The sequence below is a fragment of the Biomphalaria glabrata genome, chromosome 10 (genome assembly GCF_947242115.1).
Source record: "Biomphalaria glabrata chromosome 10, xgBioGlab47.1, whole genome shotgun sequence".
NCBI lineage: Eukaryota > Metazoa > Mollusca > Gastropoda > Planorbidae > Biomphalaria > Biomphalaria glabrata.
In genome coordinates, this window is record NC_074720.1 from 29,525,571 (window position 1) to 29,546,705 (window position 21,135).

General features: G+C 31.6%; 1 protein-coding gene across 2 annotated transcripts in view; it reads right to left on the minus strand.

Moving 5' to 3' along the window:
* LOC106054424 (MAM and LDL-receptor class A domain-containing protein 1-like) overlaps positions 1-21,135 on the minus strand; it is a 72,267-nt gene that overhangs the window by 39,594 nt on the left and 11,538 nt on the right. For both annotated transcript variants that reach the window (XM_056044468.1, XM_056044469.1), the window contains exons 7-43: positions 20,867-21,007; positions 20,350-20,435; positions 19,757-19,927; positions 19,559-19,643; positions 19,289-19,372; positions 18,858-19,001; positions 18,503-18,759; positions 18,298-18,397; positions 17,980-18,205; positions 17,583-17,790; positions 16,787-16,877; positions 15,984-16,177; positions 15,290-15,508; positions 15,002-15,119; positions 13,327-13,470; positions 12,913-13,021; positions 12,390-12,537; positions 12,160-12,250; positions 11,878-12,015; positions 11,455-11,717; positions 11,107-11,338; positions 10,089-10,217; positions 9,507-9,767; positions 8,730-8,882; positions 7,863-8,119; positions 7,117-7,207; positions 6,799-6,930; positions 6,345-6,601; positions 5,600-5,662; positions 5,085-5,250; positions 3,368-3,531; positions 3,082-3,189; positions 2,883-2,970; positions 1,376-1,495; positions 1,121-1,255; positions 697-825; positions 55-185 (exon numbers count right to left, since the gene is read on the minus strand). In XM_056044468.1, coding sequence (XP_055900443.1) covers positions 55-185; positions 697-825; positions 1,121-1,255; positions 1,376-1,495; positions 2,883-2,970; positions 3,082-3,189; positions 3,368-3,531; positions 5,085-5,250; positions 5,600-5,662; positions 6,345-6,601; positions 6,799-6,930; positions 7,117-7,207; positions 7,863-8,119; positions 8,730-8,882; positions 9,507-9,767; positions 10,089-10,217; positions 11,107-11,338; positions 11,455-11,717; positions 11,878-12,015; positions 12,160-12,250; positions 12,390-12,537; positions 12,913-13,021; positions 13,327-13,470; positions 15,002-15,119; positions 15,290-15,508; positions 15,984-16,177; positions 16,787-16,877; positions 17,583-17,790; positions 17,980-18,205; positions 18,298-18,397; positions 18,503-18,759; positions 18,858-19,001; positions 19,289-19,372; positions 19,559-19,643; positions 19,757-19,927; positions 20,350-20,435; positions 20,867-21,007 — 5,633 coding nt within the window. The remainder of the gene's footprint in view (positions 1-54; positions 186-696; positions 826-1,120; positions 1,256-1,375; positions 1,496-2,882; positions 2,971-3,081; positions 3,190-3,367; positions 3,532-5,084; positions 5,251-5,599; positions 5,663-6,344; positions 6,602-6,798; positions 6,931-7,116; positions 7,208-7,862; positions 8,120-8,729; positions 8,883-9,506; positions 9,768-10,088; positions 10,218-11,106; positions 11,339-11,454; positions 11,718-11,877; positions 12,016-12,159; positions 12,251-12,389; positions 12,538-12,912; positions 13,022-13,326; positions 13,471-15,001; positions 15,120-15,289; positions 15,509-15,983; positions 16,178-16,786; positions 16,878-17,582; positions 17,791-17,979; positions 18,206-18,297; positions 18,398-18,502; positions 18,760-18,857; positions 19,002-19,288; positions 19,373-19,558; positions 19,644-19,756; positions 19,928-20,349; positions 20,436-20,866; positions 21,008-21,135) is intronic.

The window sequence follows — 21,135 nt, forward strand, 5'->3', positions numbered from 1 at the left end:
ACTTTTAAAGGATGAAACAAAATGCTTAATGCATTTTTGGTCTAGAATCATTACCTTAAAATGTGAAGCCACTCTTCCTATATCTACCAGGGCTTTGATCCATCTATTTCCCTGATCTCCAACTTTTTCAAAAACAATGGTATCTTCTTGAGATTCTCTTAAAACAACCATTAAGCGTCCAATGCCTAGTAACAAAAGTAATATTTTGATGATAAAATGAAACTTAATTTGACAAACTTTTTATCTGGCTGTCATCTCAAATGTCCCAGCTTCAAACCCTGTTTGCCCCAACCCCTGCAACCTAATGGAGGTTTGTTATAAGATGTATATTAATCTTCAATTCTGAAGGAACATCCAAAACATATAAAACAAACAAAATAATTTAAGTGTAAAATATATTAACATTAAAAAATTGATTACAGCTTCAAATACATTATTCAGAATTTTAAGGAAAAAGTGTTGTTACTTTTCCTATTAGATACATTTCATAAACTATTAAGAACTGTTAAATGACATCTTACTAAATAAGTATCAAATCTACCAAATGTAAAGGTGGCTTAAGATGGTTCCAAAAAGATGATTGCTACTAAATATTACATTTCCCAGGGCCTGAGTACCATTCAAGTGATTACATAACACTATGTGTATATCAGTACAGGTAGATCAAGTGATGTTCATATTTCTAGAATGACTTACCACTACCAAACATGTGATAAAAGAATTTCATCTGACATGAAGCAGAGGAAGGGCCAAAATTAAAGTTGGTCTGAATTTCTGCCATATCTGACTTGGTACCTTGGGCTTTGGCCACATAGATATAATAGCCTAAAAATACATTTATTTAAAGTTTGACCACATAGGTATAAAAGCCTAAATACATTTATTAAAAGTTTGGCCATATACATATAAAAGCCTAAATACATTTATTCCAAGTTTGGCCACAATGATATAATAGCCTAAAACACATATATTAAAAGTTTGGCAACAAAGATATAAAAGGCTATAATAAAATCATTATAAATAAAGTATAGTATTAAAATCATAAAAAAGATATTAAAATCTACTTTTATAAAATACAGTTATAAAAATGTAAACATAATGTATGAACAAAAATCCTTACCTGAGCTATCATTGAATGGGTCATAAGTGGGCCCTGTATTAGAAGTCAGTGATCCATTGAATCCTCTGCTCCATCTCTGATCTCCAACACTGGTATCTATGTATCTGCACCAGTCATACTGAAAACTGCAATCACCTGGAGAAATCAAATAGAAAGTTTATATATTAAGTAATAGAAAAAAACATAATGAACATCAATTAAATATTGAAAAACTATTTTGCAAACAACAAAACAAGCGACACTCTCTGAACTCACCACATTCCCCTTCATCTGCAGCAGTGTCAGTACAATCTCTGACAAAGTCACAGACTTTAGAATAAGGTATAGTTTGATTTCTGGCTCCTCCACAACTAAAGTTGCCCTTCAATAGTGAATCTAACAAAGAAAGCATGTTTTATATTTACAGTTCTAGAAAGTAGTTTGAACAGGAAAATATTTAATCATGCAGAAACTTTGATCAAACAACTGAGACTTGACTGAAATTATTCAATTACAATTAAATATCATTTATAAATATTAATAAATTGAGATGCTTATTTATATTTAAAATAATAATGAATCTCTAGCTTGGCAGTGGTAAAGATTTGAAACATGTTTTGTAATAATAATAATAATAATAATAATAACAATTAGTTTTATTAATTGAAAACAAATTCAGTCAAAAGTAATACTGTCTTTTTTTTATTTAAATATCTACTTCTTTCAATAAAAAAAAACAATGTACATTTGTTAAGAAACAGCACTATTTATTATCCTATTGCTTCTACAACTAAAAGTAATGTTTTAATATTGCTTCTACAACTAGAAGTAATGTTTTTGTATTGCTTCTACAGATAAAATTTTTAAAAAGTTTCCCTTTCAGACCTTGTGGTCTAAAGGGCAGATGATGTAAAGGTCATCTGATTCTGTGGCCTACGGTTAATGAGGGTGTCATGTGGCCAGCACAACGACCAACCGCCTTTACTTTTTTCCAACTAATGTCAGGTGCCCATTATAGCTGGATAAACTCAGACACGCCCAAGGATCCCGAAATAAAAATCCCAGTCTTCACCAGGATTCGAACCCGGGACCCCCGGTTCAGAAGCCAAGCACTTTACCACTCAGTCACCGTGCCTCCAACAGCTAAAAGTAAATGCTTCCATATTGCTTCTACAACTAAAAGTACATGTTTCAAATCATTTTGTTTTCTTCTTCATTGGAAAATTGAAAATAATTTTTTTCAAAATTATTTAATTTTTACTTTATTACCCAAGCTTTCTTGGTTACATATTATTTTAATTACCAGTTGTTAGTGTTCAGTTCTCCTTGTAAAGCTTTGTGAATCAACTATTGATATTCTCAATATTGTTTTCAAATACAAGAAGCAGCTGGACAATAAGAATGTAGGGAAATCTAATGATCATATTTTGTTCAGCTTAAGCAAATTAAGTTTCATAAAGTAGTAGACATTGTTCATAGAAGTAAAAGTCACACTGATCCATGTAATAACTAAGTATGTCATACTATCTAAAATCAATAATTTTTGTAAAGAAAATACTGTCTGTGTTTTAAATTATTTCAATTTTCTTACAAGGCTTTTTAAGCTTATAACCTTTTTCTTTGTTTTTGTGTTTTTTAATTTAATTTTTAAAGAAATTAAATCTTAAGATATTCTTTTATTGTTTATTAAGGGTCACTTCATTAAAATACTGAAATGTTCAAAATATTTTTTTATGAATACCCCTAAATTTTTGTTACAGTAGTGTTAAAAAAATAAACCTACTATCCTGACAGGACCCAGGGTTAAGCAGAAAATCATCCAAGGCTATATCACTAAGATATCCTGAACCTACTGATCCAATCACAGAAATCTACAGTGATAAAAACATTGAGTGTTAGTTGTTTTACAATTCAGACAAAAATAAAAATGAACATTTCTTGAAATTTATAAATATCAACCCACTGATTTGATAAGTCTATACCTGGAATGTATTTGAAGGTTTTGGTATATTGATAAGAGCTTGTTTCCAGCTTTGTCCTTGGGGTCCAAATAGAAAGTAGATGGTCTGTGCTGATGCGTCATCAATGGTCTGGACAAAAATGAGAAAAAAAAAAAAGGTTTAGTTCAAATATATTTTTATATTTGGTAATCAAAATGTTTCACAAAATTTAGTTGAGCCCTAAGGAGTAATGACATTCATTTTTTAGAGAGTTTTGAAATCAAAAAATAAAAAGTGAGTGCCTAGTATATTATAATGATCCACTAACCTTGACAGTGACATTCAAATACCCTATATTTGTTCCATACATGAAATACCAGAGAGAGAAACAAAACATATCATTGTCAGCTTTAACTGGTATCATCTGTGAATCTAATACAGCTTTGTCTCCTGGCTTACTGGGTGGGCTAGACTCCAGATAGATATATTGACCTGAATAGCACATTGTAACAGTTTTTTACATAACACATTTCAAAAGTTTTCAAAGATTACAAGTAGCCAGGTGAAATATATTAATAAAACTACTAAAATATACCAAACTATTCCAGTGAAATAAGGTAACTCAAAAGTAATAGTGGTACCATAAAAATTTTTTAGCAATATTTTTTTTAATATTAATAAAATAGCAATTGGCATTAATTCTATTATATCCATAGAAACATTGCTAACAAGAATCTTACAAATTAACAGCTAGCCAATAGAATAAATCTAAAATGGACAAAGATCTCATCCACATTATAAGAAAGTCAATGCTGACTGTAAGCTATACAGACAAGACCAACTTATAAATTTTTGCATCAGAACTAGACACAACAGAATGAGACAACGTATGTTGCAGAAGCTGAGTATTAGGACATGTGAAATTAGTCCTTGTGAATGTACCAGGAAAATGCTGACCATGTCCTTCAAAACTGCATGCTCTATCAAGAATTCTGACCAAGATTGGCCCCAAGCACCCCTATACATGAAAAACTATATGGAGAGATGCTAGATCTGGAAACCACTGCACAGTTCATCTCAGATATTGGACTAGTTGTCTGAACCCTCCAACACAATAATAAGAATCCAGAAAAAGAAAATCAACTGGCCAAAATAACTTAATTTTAAAGTATCTCCTCTGTGACAAGTTGAAAATATTAACTCTTTCAATTTGATTTTTAAAAAAAGAGTTTATTGGGAGAAACAAAAATTTGCAAGGGGGGTAATGTTACTAGAACTAACCTAACTTTTATTTTACTATATAACCTGACATATTTGATTTTATTTCAAAGGAAAATGAATTGGCTACAAAAGTGTATAAATTTAAAAATTTATTTAAGAAAATATTTCTTTTAATAAGTTTAAACTGATTATGGAAAAACAAAACATTAAAAAAAATTCATTTAAAAAATCAATATACTGAAAGATTTAACATTATAATTCTACATTTAATCTAAAAATATTGAAAAATCACAAACTTAAACTGTATTTGTCACTTCTAATTTTAATAGAAAATGAAAAAAATTCACTAAAAAATTTATTATTTAAATATTTTGGGGGTCTGTGATATAAACTAAAATTTAAAAACAAAATGACTTGGTCCCACATCCAAGTTACAACCAAAACAAAGAACAATAACTCTCTCATGCGGGAAAATAAAAAATAAAGAGAGAAATAACAAGTTTATATAGTGAAACAAATATTGTATTCAAGGTTACTTGCTCAGAGTAACACCGCACTCACCAGCACTAGCGAAGTTATTGCTGAGAGTAACACTGCCCTGATAGAATTAGTAAAGAGCATGAAGAGTTCCATGCTACACTCTGTTTGTTGGGTGATAATCAGCATTGGACATCTATAAATTAGGTTTAAGTATAGGTCTATAAATTAGGTTAAAGTATAGGTGACAATTGCTTTTTCTATTCACAGGTAGAGCAAATATTTGTGTCTTAAAAATAATTTGAACATTTTAAAATTATAAATTCTATAATAGAATATTTAATAACCTGCCAAAGAGGATATGGTGTGATCCTGGGCTGGCCCTGTGGCCATTGTAGCAGTTGGTCCATGATTTATTATCCAGTCCAGGTTATCAGATTTATTTTGTATCCAAGAACAAAGTCCTCTTTCAAAGTCACAGCCATACATGTGTACACATGCTTCTTTGGAAACCTTAACAGACACAAAAGAAGATATTTTTAAAAATGTTTATAAACAATAGCTTGGTGTAAAGGCAAAGACAGTTGGAGATAAGCTTGCAAACCAAGTATCTTTAATTTGAATTCCAAAATAGAAAGACATTTTTGGGGAGAATTAATGATGTCTATAATAACAGTTCCCCAGCCCTAATGAGAAGTGACAGTCATTGGGTCAAAGTTAGTTATTATATCAGTTGACCACAGAAAACATACATTGTACATCATTTGTACCACAGACTAGGTATCAAAGGAAACTTGACTATTTTAGCATAAACAGTCTAAATAGAGACAATAGTCACTCAATATTTACAGAAAAATATTACCTCCACATCATCAAGAGCAATGTCTCCACTATTATTTCTCCCAACAGTTCCTTCAAATACAACCTTTAATCATAACAATTAAGAACAAATCTAATTATTGTTGAAAATGTTTATTTTATACAGATGGATAAAAAAATTAAGAAGTTTTCTTGAAGTCAAAATTATGGTTTATATAAAGTACTAAATTTTAAAGTAAATGTATCAAAATTAGACAGTTTTTTAGCAAAATCAATCAGATTTTTTAAAAAAGTAAGAAGTAGATTGAATAAATAGATGTTAAGCTCAGAGGGGAACACATTTTTCAAAGTCTGTTTGAAAAACTTTTGATACATAAACATTAAGCAAATAATCTACAAGTAAATTATTTGACTACAAATGTTAAGCTACTGTTAACTATAAAAATTTTAAGATTAATATAAGAAAGTATTTCAAAGTATAGTAATGAGATAGTACCTTTATATATATATATTTACTATTTAGTGTTTCATTAATTATTGTGATATTTTGATTTTTACAAGTCATTCAGTATTGTGATTAGACTTGGGAGACATTCTAATTTTTCACATACTGTAGAGAAAATATCTTCTCATTTGTTTATGTAACAGGAAAAATATCTTTTTAAAATTTGCACATGTTTTTTATAATAGTTTTACAGTTTTAAGAAAAAAAATGTAGGCCTAATCACTTGTAGCAAAAAAGAAAGTAATTATATTATAAATCAAGATTTGCTTGACAACAGACTGACCTGAAAAGGTGTTAGAGAAATTAAGTCCACTTGAGCCAATAGCCATTGGTTTCCAAAGTTTCCAACTTTATTATCTAGTAGCAGATCATTCCCACGGACATCTCTCAGATAAACTGCCAGAGTTCCCATACTACTTCCATACATGTGATACCAGTATTTCAGACAACGACCATCTGTTGCAGGGTATACTGGGGTCAGCATTCGGGCTACATCACCAGGGACTCGAGGATTTGATGTTTCAATGTACATGTAGTGACCTATGATTAAAATGAAATGATTAAAATTTAAAAAAAGGTAAAAAAGGTAACATTTGGAGTATACAAATTGTTCTTTTTTTTTAATCTCATCACATCAACATATAAAGGGAAAATACTAAGATCTTTTTTTTTCTCTACAGCTTAATTCATTAATCCTAAAAATAGTATGTTAAAATATGATTACAATTAATATTTACCATATTTGGTGCCATAGGTATGGTCAACATTAGGTCCAGTGCTAGTGCTACCATTGTGTCTCAACCAATCAAAATCATCATAAATATCTTGATCAAATCTACAAACACCATCATCTTCAAAGTCACAGAAAGCTGTTTAGAACAATTAGAAATGATGGTCAACAATGTCACATATAAGGCTACAATGCTACACAATTACTCTAAATGGTGAATATAAGACACAATGGTAAGCAATTGAATACAATGAAATACAATGAATATATATTTATAATGAAATACAATGTGTCAAATGTAAGTTACAAATAGTAAGAACCTCACCCGGAGTTGGACATGGGCCATCATAGACTGTAATATCATCAAGGGCAGTGTCTCCACTGGAACCACCACTTGCTAAGCCCTCAAATACTATCTGTAGAAATATTTTTTTTTAAATAGCATGCATGAAAATTTATGTATGTTTCATTTATAGTTTGTAATTATTAATCTTAGTGCTATAGCCTAAAATCAAGTATAGAAGCCATGTTTATTGTTTGACTACAAGACAAAGAAAGATAATATAACAGAAGGACTCCCAAGAAGTTCTTAAAAGATTCGATAAGAGAACAGTTTACTCCTACTAGAATGAAGAAGAAACTGACCTACAAAAGAGACATCACAGTATTTATACTAATGTCTTACAAAGAGTGTGGCAAATAATGTCTACATTTTAGACCCAAAGAAAAACTACAATCAAGGAAACACAAAGATGACTAAAAACTACAATAGGCAGCAGCTATGTCTTCCTTAGATGTGACAAACTATGAAAGTTACAGGTGGGTCTTAACAGTGAAATAAAATACTACACTTTTTAATCTATCATTTTTTACTTTCTGTCATTTGCAGCCTTTTTTTTTTGTTTTATTTTCATTTTAGATCTAGATTTCAAATTTTTGGATTATTCATATACAGTTGTTGTTGTTTTTTTACATTATATAATAATTTAAAAAGTTGATAAAGAATTACAGATGCTAGACTGTAATTGTTATCTCAGAATGATATATATTATTCTCAAGAATGCAACTAACCTTGTGATAGCCATCATCCCCACCAAGCTCCACCAAAGCATTCAACCAATTCAATCCTTGCTCTCCTTGTTTGGTCCAGATTGCTGGACCAAACCCAGTAGATGTGGTCAAGTAAACATTCAGTCTGTTGATGTCAGCTCCGTGCATGTGGTACCAAAAACTTAAGCAGCGTGAGTTAGTGTTGCGGAACTGTGCGCTTGATATTCTGGCAGCAGCATTGTTACTTTTAGCAGAGGCATCAATGTGGATATAGTGACCTGAAGACATGGAATAATATTTTTTTTATGACAAGTAAACATTAATATTAAGAAATCTAATAAATGCAATAACAAAAATGTTAACATAGAAACAGCTTGATTTATTTTAATTACCTTTATATCACAATCTTTAGACCAATTTTAGAAAATCAGATCATTATATAAAGGAATCAAACATGACAAAAGCATGTTTACAAATATATAAAAGTTAGACAGAAAAGTATTAAGAACTAATAAAAGCTACATTTTTAAGATATTTAACCTATTTGTGAGCTTTAAAACTGAAAGTAATAAACAAATTAAAAAAGAAAGGATTAGAATAAAAAAAAGTATTTTGTAAAGACATCTTTTATTTCAAAAAAATAATTTCATTTTGATAGATTATTAAGAATATTAATTACATCTTAATTAGTTAATTTAAATTAATTTTCTTTCCAGACTTTGCAATCTATGGGGAAGATGATGTAAATGTCATTTGTTGACATAAACTTTTTTTTTCATTAAATATCTGTTTTAACAATAACTATAGTTAAATATAGTATAGTTTAAATATTCCTAAATTTATAAAAATGTTTAAAAAGTATAAATGTTAATAAATAATGTAAAGAACCTTTTGTGTTCCCCAAGGTATGATCAGCTTCTGGACCATCAGAGGAAGTACTTCCAACACTTATTAACCAATCAAAATCATCATCCACATTTTGTGTGTAATTACACAAAGGTTGGGCTTCTTCAAAGTCACAAGTTAGGACATCCAGTAACACTTAAAGAACAATATATTTCATACATAACTAGCAAAAATTATAAGCAGTGCTCCAAAACACAAGATAAAAAAAAATATTAAGAATATAAAAACGTAGGTAGTTTGACAGCTAGAATTTTTTTTTCCATATTTAATATAGACTAATTGATATATGTCAATATTTCAGTAGACATATTAAAATCAAGCTTTTTCAGCAATTCCTCCAACAAATAGGTGAATTTGTAAAAAATTCTCAAATGAATGTAATTATTGTTAATAACAGTATTTTATCACATCACTATTAACATAGAAAATTGAATAGTAGAATTTGTTTTTAGTTATCTGTGGTGAGTGGGGTCCTTAAGTTAGTTTTATATTTAATATTTAGTAGTTCAAAAATTGACAATACATAATATATAAGTTCAAAGTACATGGCCACAAATTAAAACAGAAATTATCAACATTAAAAACAAAAAATTTGCTAGGTGATGGAAATTCATCAATGAAGAGCTACAATCACCAGAGATTACTTTAGAGCACCACAATTACCATATCTGTTCTGTTTCTGTAGTTTCTTGTATGAAATGATAAAAAGCAATGCTTTAAATCTTGCCCTAATATATTATTATGAGTATTTAAACCTACTTGGAGGTGTTGGGCTTGTTGCAGGAAGTGGAGAAGTCTGCAGGGAACAAAGCCCATCAGCAAGGGCAACATCATCAAGGACTATTGTAGTCTCCCCTGCTGCTTCACGCTGGGCTTCAAAAGCAATATAAAAAGATGAGTCACTTGTAACATCCATTGAAGTGAACTTCCAATGAAAACTTTGATCCACACCGTTGGCATTGGACAGTATTAAGAGTGTCTCATTCTGCACATACTTCTCCAGGTAAATAAGTAGGCTGCCTAAGAAATAGTTTAATTAATGCAGCTAATAATTTAAATAGTCTCTAGAGAACAAAATTGCTAAACTGAAATAATTACAAAAGAAACATTTATATAAATAAAAGCTAAATAATGATATACTATGCATTTGGGTTATGATAATAATATTTGTCAACAATTTTGTATCTACGATGAACATTTTTTACCTGACAAAACCAACCCAAGTCAATGTAAAGAAATTGATTAGAACAGAACTAAGTGATAATAAACATGAAAAATGTGAAGCCACTGAAAAGAATCATCCTATTGAAAAGAAGTAATGTAAGTTAGTGCAATTCTTACCATTGCCTTGAATGTAATAAGCCAAACTCAAACATTGACCTGTGGTAGGAGACTGAAGATCACTACTCACCAAAAGTGAATGTTTAAAACCAGTTGGACTGTCAGGAATATCAGCCATGGCAAAGTATCCTTTCAAAGTTTGAGTTAAAATTGTTAGAATACAAAAATTAGGAAACTGAACAAAAAAACATTATGAATACATTTCAATTTAATAGCTCCTAATAAAATAGATTTAAAGAAGACAACTAACAACCAAACTAATGTGTCCATTTTATTTTGGTTAACAATGCTTAACTTAGGGATTCAAGCCGTCCAATTGTGCTATGATGCAAAGTTAATAAAACTTCATGACCTATGATCTTGCCTGTTAACCAGGTGTATTTTTCTCATATAGTGCTGATATTGTTCATACAAATTTGAATGCCACTCTGCTTAATAGTTGAATTGTTGGTGTTTTTATTCTTTTCATTGACAGTCTCTCATAAAATATGAGAAAACATGTCACAAGTCTGACGTCATGACCTGTCATAAACTGTCCACAGGTTGTGACGTCTCAGATCACTTTTGAGGCCTTCTATAATAATTGGTCTCAGTTTAATGCACTTCAGAATTATGTTTAAAAAATCTTAGCACACAATTCAATGTTGTCAAAGAAAGATTGTTTTCAGTGTTTAGACCTTCTATAATGAAGGGTCTTAGTTTAAATAAACATTGCTTATAAAATGTTTAATAAAATTAATTATGAAAAATGTTTTTTACTGTTAAATCTTCACTGGCATTAAGAGTTAAAGTAAAATCCACTTAAATCAGGATTCACTCAAATATCCTAATGATAAGGCATTGTCTTCAAGTATAAAGAGTTAAGTAACTTTTTTTTAGATGAATCACAAAATAAAAGATCAAACTTTTTGCAACTTCCAAAAAAAAAATGTTTTGGACCTAACAAAAAAAATATTCTTAAAAAAACTAAAAGTTACACAAAAAAAATAATAATTATTATAACAAAAGATTGTACTACCTTGGGCTGATCCTGTAGTGTGATCTACAGAAGGCACAAGACTTGTGAAAGTGGTATTACTTGGGGTAACAAGCAGCCAGTCATAATCATCATCTCTTCTGTTTGTAAATGTACAGAATCCACTTTCAAAATCACATGTAACAGGACTAGGACAAGGTGAAGGTAATAGCTGTATGTCATCAAGTGCTATATTACTAGTAAAGTTATCTCCCACAGTCCCGTCAAACACAACCTTGAATAGAGATCAAGAAAGAACATGAAAGAAACATGTATGAGTTTTTTTTTAATTATTTAAAAAGAAGGAAAAAAACAACTGTTAGAACAAAACAAATTTATGACAAAACATACTTGAAAGATGTTTGGATAATCAATTGTTGCTTGCCCTTTAACCCAGTGGTCACCTCGACTAGCATGCATGGTCCAAATTAGATTGTCTTGATCTACATGTCCTGTCTTGCGTAGATAGATAAACAGGGATCCCATGCCAGCGCCATTCATGTAGTAGTAGAATTGTAGACACTGAGCACCACCGCCAGGGTAGACAGGAGAAACAATCCTAGCTCTGTCACCAAACTTTCTTGGTGGTGAAGAATCAATAAAAGCAAAATACCCTGTGGCAGGAGAAAGAAATAGTGCTACATAGACATTCTTTCAGTAGCATGTATGGTGAGACAAGAATGCTACATCTAAAAATCCATTATCTAACCTTACCATTGACTATTAACTCAATTTTTTTAGCAAAAATGTTCTATTAATATTAAGAACACTTACCTGCTTGACTATTCATTGTGTGATCTGTAGTGGGACTAGCTCCTGTAGCCATAGCAATATTTTGAGTCCTTATCCAGTTAAAGTCATCATTGGTCTCCTGACTGTATCCACACATGTCTACCTCAAAGTCACACAATGCTGGGGACAAGTAAACAACACAACAGCATTAGAAGTACATAAAGCAGGCAGCTACATAAATGTATGTTTGCATGTTAACTTTTGTAATAACCAAACATATATGACTTTAAAAAAACAACATACAAATCACTAAACCTAACACACCTTTATGAGGGCAAGCATTGTGTGTGAGTAATAGATCATCAATTGAAATATCCCCCACAAAGCCACTGCCTCTGATAGCTTTGATAAATATCTAGTTAGAAAAAAATACAAACAAAATGTGAAGTGAAATATTTACTTTGCCAATTCTTAGTATTGAAGTCTTTGATTTATTTGTAAAACTTGATAAATATTGACAAAACAAATCCTTATAATTTGTAGAACATTTTTACCTGGTAATTAGTCTTGCTTTCAATGGTAATTGCTGCAGGTAGCCACTTGTCCGCTTGATTGCCTTCTCTCTGCCACAACACGGAAGTAACATCTCCAACATTAGTTAGCAGCTGAAGTTGTCCAATATTTTCACCATACATATGGTACCTGATGGAGTTACAGTGCATAATAGTTGAGGCCATTTTATTTTTAAGAAGAACTAATAAATCAAAACTTATGTTTATATATATTACTACTTTTTACATAACATTTTGATGATAGGAGGCTTATTTTAGTGTTTTTAATTTGCAGAATTAACATCAAAACCAAAATTTATGCAATTGAAAAAAAAAAAGCAATGCTGCACTAAATGTACAAATGCTTTCTAATTGTGTTTTTAAGACCTAGATTGAAATTTCAAAGTCCACTCAGGTCTAAAATAGGAATCTAGAAAATGCTTGGTTGCTGTGTTGGTAAAAACTTAGTCACAGAGACCAATTTGGAGCCATCTTAAATAATGAAAAAAAAAGGTTGTTCAGTTACCAAAGAGAGAAGCAAGCCAGACCATTTGTGGGTGGTAGTACAGGAGAAAATAGAATAGCAGCAGCACCTTCCTGATTATCTGATGGGTCCACATATAGGTAGCGACCACCTAGTGGAGCAAATACATTTTACACACTTAGCACAGTCAAATAGGGATACACAAAAAGGTTGCAATTCCTTAATGCAGCAAGAAAACTTTATAAACATAAGTGTGTACACCAAACACTTTAAATAGGAATTAAATGAAAGAAATTTATATTTATAAATTGACATAATGTAATGAACTTATAACATAATTAATTAATATAATAGTTATGAAGAAAATTATATAATACTAATTATAACAGCAAAAACTGTATTACTTTTATTTCAGATGAAATATAGAAGATGCTGGAAAAAATTCTAAATCATTACCATGACCTGTATGATCAGAGACTGGTCCAACATTTGGTGAGCCATTAGGATCAGTAACAAACCAGTTCAAAATTCTGTCGTTAAACTCATCCCAGTTACAAAAACTGTAACCAACATCAAAATTACAGTCTGCAACCTTCAGCTCTGAAACGATAAATTACAGAAGCTGTTGCAGTTAGTTTTTTGGTGTTAAATTTAATTGTATATAAAAATGTACACAAATTGAGAGCACCGCTTTCTTCTATGGAGATGTTCAAAGTGCACCGCTTTCTTCTAGGTATTATAATGTCATTTGAATCATTTCTGGTCTTTTTGTCATGATTTATTGTGACACCAATTGATAACTCCTGGTTTGTGTTGACATTTGCCAAGTTGGGCCTGAGAGACCAGCAATGTTTCTTTTGGTCCTTGGTTGTTTTATGTTACTGGACAGCCTTTGCTATATTGCCTTGGATCTATTCTGGGTAGGACTTTTGACCCCTGTTAAGGGTGAGTTTTATTTCATATTGTTATGATATTCTTTTATATGGATTCATTCGTATTTCTAGTTTCAGATTAGATGTTAGAGTCTCTGTTGTTTATTTCTATAGGCTTTCAGTGTTAGGGTTATCCATTTCAACGTTGGGTTTATTTTGTCGGTACTGGTGTTAATCTCAGATAACAGAGGAGCAAAAATTGCATGCAGGCAAAAACCAAAAGGGAGGCAACCCAAAGGCAGACCCCAAATGCGATGGATTGATGATGTGGAGGCAGATCTGCAACAGCTTGTGGTTAGGACGTGGAGACGAAAGGCCCAGAAGAGATCTGAATGGAAGGATGTGTTGAAGCAGGCCAGAGTCCTCCATGGGCTGTAGTGCCACTGGGATGATGGATGGATGGTGTTAACATTTAATTGACAGTGTAGTTGTCATCATTGCCAGTGTTGACATTCAGAAGTTCATGACAGTCCTTGATTGTCATTGTCAGAGTTGATGTTCCAGTGACAGTTCTAAAATATCTTGTTACAGTGTGTTGTGGAACAGTTGATGATGTTAAAGTCACTGTCTGTGTCTTTTCATTGTTGTTATTTGACATCATAAAAGTTGTTTATTACATTAATATTCTTTAATTTATTACTATGAATTGTAATTCGTATTTGGTATCTTCATATTTAGCTTTAATTACTTGTTATTCAAATCAACCATGTCAATATCATTGTGTAAATATCAGTATTGAATTCATATTTTTATTTTAAATCATCATTCTCATAGTTTATTACTTTGTGTACCACTGTGTGTGCATGGTGTGTCTGTTAGGCTCAACATAGTGATTGATGTAATTATCTTATCTTATATAATACAGACGTTACTTCCAAAAAAGAAGATGATTACGTCCTACGTGTCATGCATTTAGTCATGCATATTAACCAATGACCTAAATTCGACCAAGTCACTGGTTTTCCTGGCTAGCTCAGGCAACCCATTCCATGCTGTAATTATGCTAGGGAAGAAGGAGCATTTGTACTAATTTGTCCTAGCATATGGAATGAGGAATGTGCCTTTATTTTTGTGTCTTTAACTCAAAAGTAAAATAAACATACAATTATTGTATTTAAAATTATAATTAAATATCTATTTATGGATTACATCTAATAACACATAACTTCTAGATGCACTAGTTTTAGAGATAAATTTACCATCTGAAACTGGCAGTGCTTCAGCAGGTACTGTCTGACAAGTGAATTGTTCAATATTGGTATCATCTACAGCTATGATGCCACCTGGGCCATTTCCTGTGATTCCTTCTAGAACAACCTAAAGAAAATATTTCTATTAACATGTTATTTTGCTATGATTTAAAATAATAGTAATGTTGACAAGGGCAATTGGTTAATTTTGATCACAATAAAAAACAATTAATGTAATAGTTTTTCAAAAAATTGTGTTAGGTATAACATTATGATATCTAAAAAGAGTAACCTCACCATGAATGGTTTCTTTGTATAAAAGCTGCTAATATTGACTTGTGCAGACATCCACTGAGAATTGGTTTGGTTGCTTAGTTGCCAGAGAGTGGCTTCTGATGAAATAACATCATAACTGGCATTGTAGACCACCATAGCTTTCAAGGCTCCAATGTTAGCACCATAGATGAAGTACCAGAAACTAAAGCAGTTATCTTGATTGGGTGTAGGTGGAAACATCTAGTGATTAGAAATATTTCTTTTAATGTCATTTCTCTTGCTATCCCGCAGTTAACTGAGTTTGTCTACCAAGATTCTTAGTTTGCTTTCAACTAAAATAGCTAACTCCATTATTATCTAAACTTTGAATGACAGAAAAGTCAAATAACAAAACAAAGCTATGATTTTCAACCAATCTGAAGATTATGGTTTAGTGTTTTATGAATAATTACTACTTTTTAGTCTTCTATCTTGAAGGATCTCTATACTATAAAGATGTTTCGTCACTGCAATGTTTAATCACCCCTGCAGCAGTAAATCTTTTTATTTTTTCAGCTTTTGAAAATGTAATAGCCCAAAACTAAGACTGTGCAATTGTCACCAGTGATCACTTGCATTAAATATGTTTGTGTCACCTGAGTCGACCTATCACATATACAGATACCCCTACCCACATCTCCAGTTCAGCTAAAACAATATTATATCAAGAAGTTACCTGACTTGCCAGCCTAGCTCGATCTCCAAACTGTCGGTCTTTATAGTCAATATACATATAGTATCCACTAGAAGTGCCAGATGTATGGTCAGTGATGGGTGCTGTTTCACCTTTACTCCAAAGCCAGGTAAACTTTTCTCCTCCCCCATGGAGACTGCGCCACAAACAAGTATCTGTGGTAAAACTGCAAGCACCTAAACATTAAATGATTTTACTTGGATGAAATAACTTTGCAGCAATTATACAACAGAGACACATTCCACATTTATTATACTATTTGATTCTTAAGAACTATCTTACAAAGTTTACTATTACTGTTTCTCAGATATATATTTTTTCTGTAATTTAATAACGCAATGAAAAAAATAAATGGGAAGAATTATAAACCCACTGATATGTGATTGAGAATAGTCTGACTGTTTTTAAGATGAAATGGGATAAATGTATGCTGATTAGCATATAAGTTAAAGTAGTTTAAGGTTTAAGTCTCTGAAGTTAAACAATGCTTTTATAAAAGAACTATTTTATCATTTTACTCTGATTTTGTGAAATACATTTCATTTTACAGTAAGAACTTTCAATATGAATACTTTTTACAGTGAGATTTTAAAGTCATAAATTGAGTTTGAGGCACATTTTATCTAATTTTTCAGCTCATTTTTTTCTCTGTATAGTAATGTTTAGTAACTTTTGATCCCAAGAAAATAATATTTGAAAATATTTCAAGACACTCCCAACATTCCTCTGAGCTTTTCCATATATTTGGGCGGGGGGGGGGGGGGGGGGGGGGGGGGTGTACTTACGTGAATTAGGACAGAATCCATTGGTGACCTTGATGTCATCTAATGCTATGCTACTTCTATCTCCATCTCCAACAATTCCTTCAAAGAGCAGCTGAAAGAGACATGTATTAATGTGTTAAAAATCTCTTCTACCCAAAATGATTACCAATGATTTTTTTTTTAAACAATGATCTACTAAAAGCATTTATCTGATACATTTTGTGACACAAAACACCTATATAGAGGGGTTGCCCTGAAGGTCATTGTCTACGGGGTTGGATCAATGGGAAACAGCTCCAAGCCCCTGTTCAATCTTTTGACAACAGGACATCTTAACGTCTAACAGTGGAGGATTAATATCTTCTCCAAAGAGACACAACTCAATATTTTATTGAACTATAAAACATATATATACACCAGATGTCAGATAATTAGATAGAAAAAAAAAAACGTTCCTACACTTGCAACTTTCAAGTAACTCTAACTATAGTCTCTGACTCTGAAAATATCCACACTCCTAGTGACACCAAGTAACTCACATATCTCATCTACCCCTACCCCTACACTTAGACTTGTTGACCAGAATCTCACCACTTCATGCAAGCCATGATAGAGTAAAACTATACATTTAGCTCTACCAAAACAATAAACAAACAGTTTGTAAAATTACTCAATAAGAAATGTGAAGTCATTCTTAAAAAGTAAATAATTAGTCTCCAAAAAGAATCCCATTTTTGTTTTCAAATCAAGCCAGTGCTAATGATACAAGAAAACAAATGGATACATTAAAGAGAGAGAGAAAAGAAAGTATATACACCTGGTAATTGCCAGATAAGCTCAATGTCACTTCTGCTTTTCTCCAGCCAGGGCCCATGTCATATGATTTTGACCAAATAGGAACATTGCCAAGAATAGACTTCCCAGAAGCTACTTGATATACATTTAAAGTTCCAATGTCAGCTCCATACATTTGATAGAAGAATGTTAAGCAGTGTTGCTGACTCATACCAGGAGCATACGTTGGACTGTAATCACAGATGACAGCTTTTTACATAAGGTTATAATGAATAGAATTGATAAAAGGTCAATGGCACTTTGTTATCCTTATAAAATTATTTGATTAAGTTCTGGTAGCATAGGAGATGTGATCATCTTAAGAAAAGATTTAACAAGCAAGTTAAATTTAAACATTGAAAACCAATGAATTGATGTACCTTCTTATTCTAGCTGTATCATTAGCTTTCTGTGGACTAGACCCCTTTGCATAAATGTAGTGACCAGTGAAGGAACCATAGGTATGGTCAGTATAAGGTCCAGTATTCTGGTTTATAGTACCATTACTGTTTAATGACCAATCAAAGTTATCGTCTCTTTCTTGTGTATATCCACATAGGAGGTTATCTACTGGTTGATTCTCAAATGTGCACGATACAGCTCCAGCTGCCCAATTGGAGAAATAAATAACAAACCCATTATTTTAAAATTCAAAGACTACTTGCTATTAATTACCTACTTTTAAAACAGTTTCTTACATTCAAGTGATTTCTCTGGGCAAGGTCCAATCGGTACAGTAATATCATCTACTGCAATGTCTCCACCTGCCCAGCGACCTCTGACACCTTCTAAAACAAGCTATAGAATTAGAAAGGAGTTTTCAAATGAAGAAATTATTGACAAAACTTATAATTTGTGATTATATTTTCAAATTCTAAAAGATGTTGCTTATTTTGTGTTTACCTGATAGGCTCCTGAAGGATTGATTGGTATACTAACAGTCATCCATGCTTCACCCTTATCTCCCATTGAACTGAAGATTCTGGTCATTTGACTGTTTTGTCGTATGTAGGCATTTAGCAGAAAGACATTAGTTCCAAACATAGTAAAGTAAAATCTAAGACACCTCTGGCCAGTGTTGATAGTTGGACTAATTAGACGTGCAGTATCATTTTCATTCAACTCACTAGATTCTTCAATGAAGCTATACCAGCCCTGGTCTAAGTTTAGACAAAATAATCATAAACAAGATAACATAATAACAATTTATTATCTTCTAATAGCATCTACATATCAATCTATATTTGGCCATATTTACCATTCCCTAATGTATGATCCACTAATGGACCTGCCAGTTTTAAGCCAGTGGGTCCTTGAGCACGGGTCCAGTTAAAATTATCAGATACATCTTGAGTCCATCCACAATAATCAACTTCAAAGTTGCAGTCATATGGAGTTGGGACTAGAAGTCAAAAACATTTAGAAAATTCACTTGACATGTAATAGAATTCAGTTGTAAAATAATAAAAGATAAGGTTGTAAATCTATGACATTAGATATAAAACAATATGATCTCTTATCCTTCTCTCACCATTAAAATAGATGCAAATAAGTTTTTTTTTAATTTTATTTCTTGTCTGAGTTTTAAAGATGCTTAATTACATTAAGTGAACATTTTAAATACAAAATAAATGGAATAAAGGAATCATTTCGTTTTGTACAGATTATGCTCTTTATAGTTTTGCTTACTAGATGTTGATTGTTGCTGTGTGGTAACAGTTGAAACAGTTGTGGTTACTGCTGAGTAGATTGGCACAGCTGATGATGGGTTAACTAGTTAAAAAAAAATTATGTGTGAGTTCTTAAATATTAGTTCAACAACAAAAAATTAATTCACAATATAAAATAATGATTTATGACTCTAGTTAAACTAAATCAATCTTAACATTGATACATTTTTTTTGCAATAGGATTTCTGAAATTATTAATAATAATCATAAAATAACTGAACCTTCTTACCAGCACACACATCAGATGTAAAGGAAATATCATCTATTGCAATATCTCCATCATAGTCATATCCAACTGTGCCTTCAATTATTATCTAAAATGTGATGTTAAAAAAATGTAATTGAAAAATTGAGAGTTATTCAATTAGTATCCCCATCGAAAAATGTTAACATAATTATTAGGCTAGAAATGTTAATAAAAAATCACCTGATATGGAACAGAGCTATTTATATAAACTGTAGCTGACTTCCACTGAGTTCCTTGTGGCCCTGAAAGTGTCCATAACCTGGTCACTTTGCCATTAGTTGTGTTCATATAGACACTTAGTGTACCAATGTTCTGACCATTCATATTGTAATAGAAATGTAAGCACTTGGCCTGAGATTTACAGCCAAAACAATACTGGTTAACTTGGTGAAAATATAGCAACAACTTAAAGTAAATTGTATGTATTAAGACCAAAGCACATTTGTGCAATGGCCCAAGTAATATAACATGTTGGTGTAATGAAGATATCTTCATAATCCACTGAAATTTTGGTAAAAAATATTCTAAAATTCATTAACTTAACATTTAAGTCACCGTCATAGATCCTTTTTGGAAAAAATTTCACCACAAAAAAATTTTTAGCAAAACTTTATGATTTATGAATTTTCATAGATATATGTAATAACATTTCACATTTTGAATCAATGTAAAACTAGAAAAACAACAACATAAAGAATCCTTTTATATTTGTTTTCTTTGAGTAGATATCAGCTTTGTCAATGTCAGAGTTTCACATACATATCACAACTTACATGGGAGGCATCAAATATCTGTGACACTAGATGTGCGCTGTCACTGTATTTTTGTGGAGCACTGGCTTCAATGAAGGCATAGTGGCCTTAAAGGAAAAGAAAAAAAAATTCTATCCATAACAAAAGTGTTTCATACTTATTGCAGGTACAGTAGAACATGGATATTTGGATTCATTGGGAATGTGGTCTGTCCTGATAATCATCTGGATAACTGAATATTATAAACATTCCATTTCACCATGGGGTATCAAGACAAAAGTAAACATAAAATTTCAATTAACTATACAGGGGAACAAAGCATTACATGTAGTAGTCTACTTTTATTGAGAAAAATAATTGCTTATAGTTTGATGCATGACATAGATCATCCTATTGTGGCTCCCAGGTCTTGAATTCAACACAAAAAAGGCAGTCCGGATATTTGAACTTATGGATGACTAATATCCAGATAAACAACATTCTACTGTAGCTATTGAATCAACAAAATTATCTGACAAACACAATCTAAATTATGCACCTGTGCCATTTCCTATTGTGTGATCTGCTGTTGGTCCTGTGTTAAAAGACGGTGTTGCACCAAAGCCAATCAGCCAATCAAACTTGTCACTGTACTTTGTATTAGCCCATGTACAAAATCCTTGCTCAAAGTCACAAGCATCTTCAAAAGAAAAGATTAGTGATTCATATTTTGTAGAATCTGTTATCTGTAACTACCTCTGAGCAGAAGACACATTTTATGTGCTAAGAAATGATGTTTAGGATTTGTAGACTATTAGTGTTTCGTTC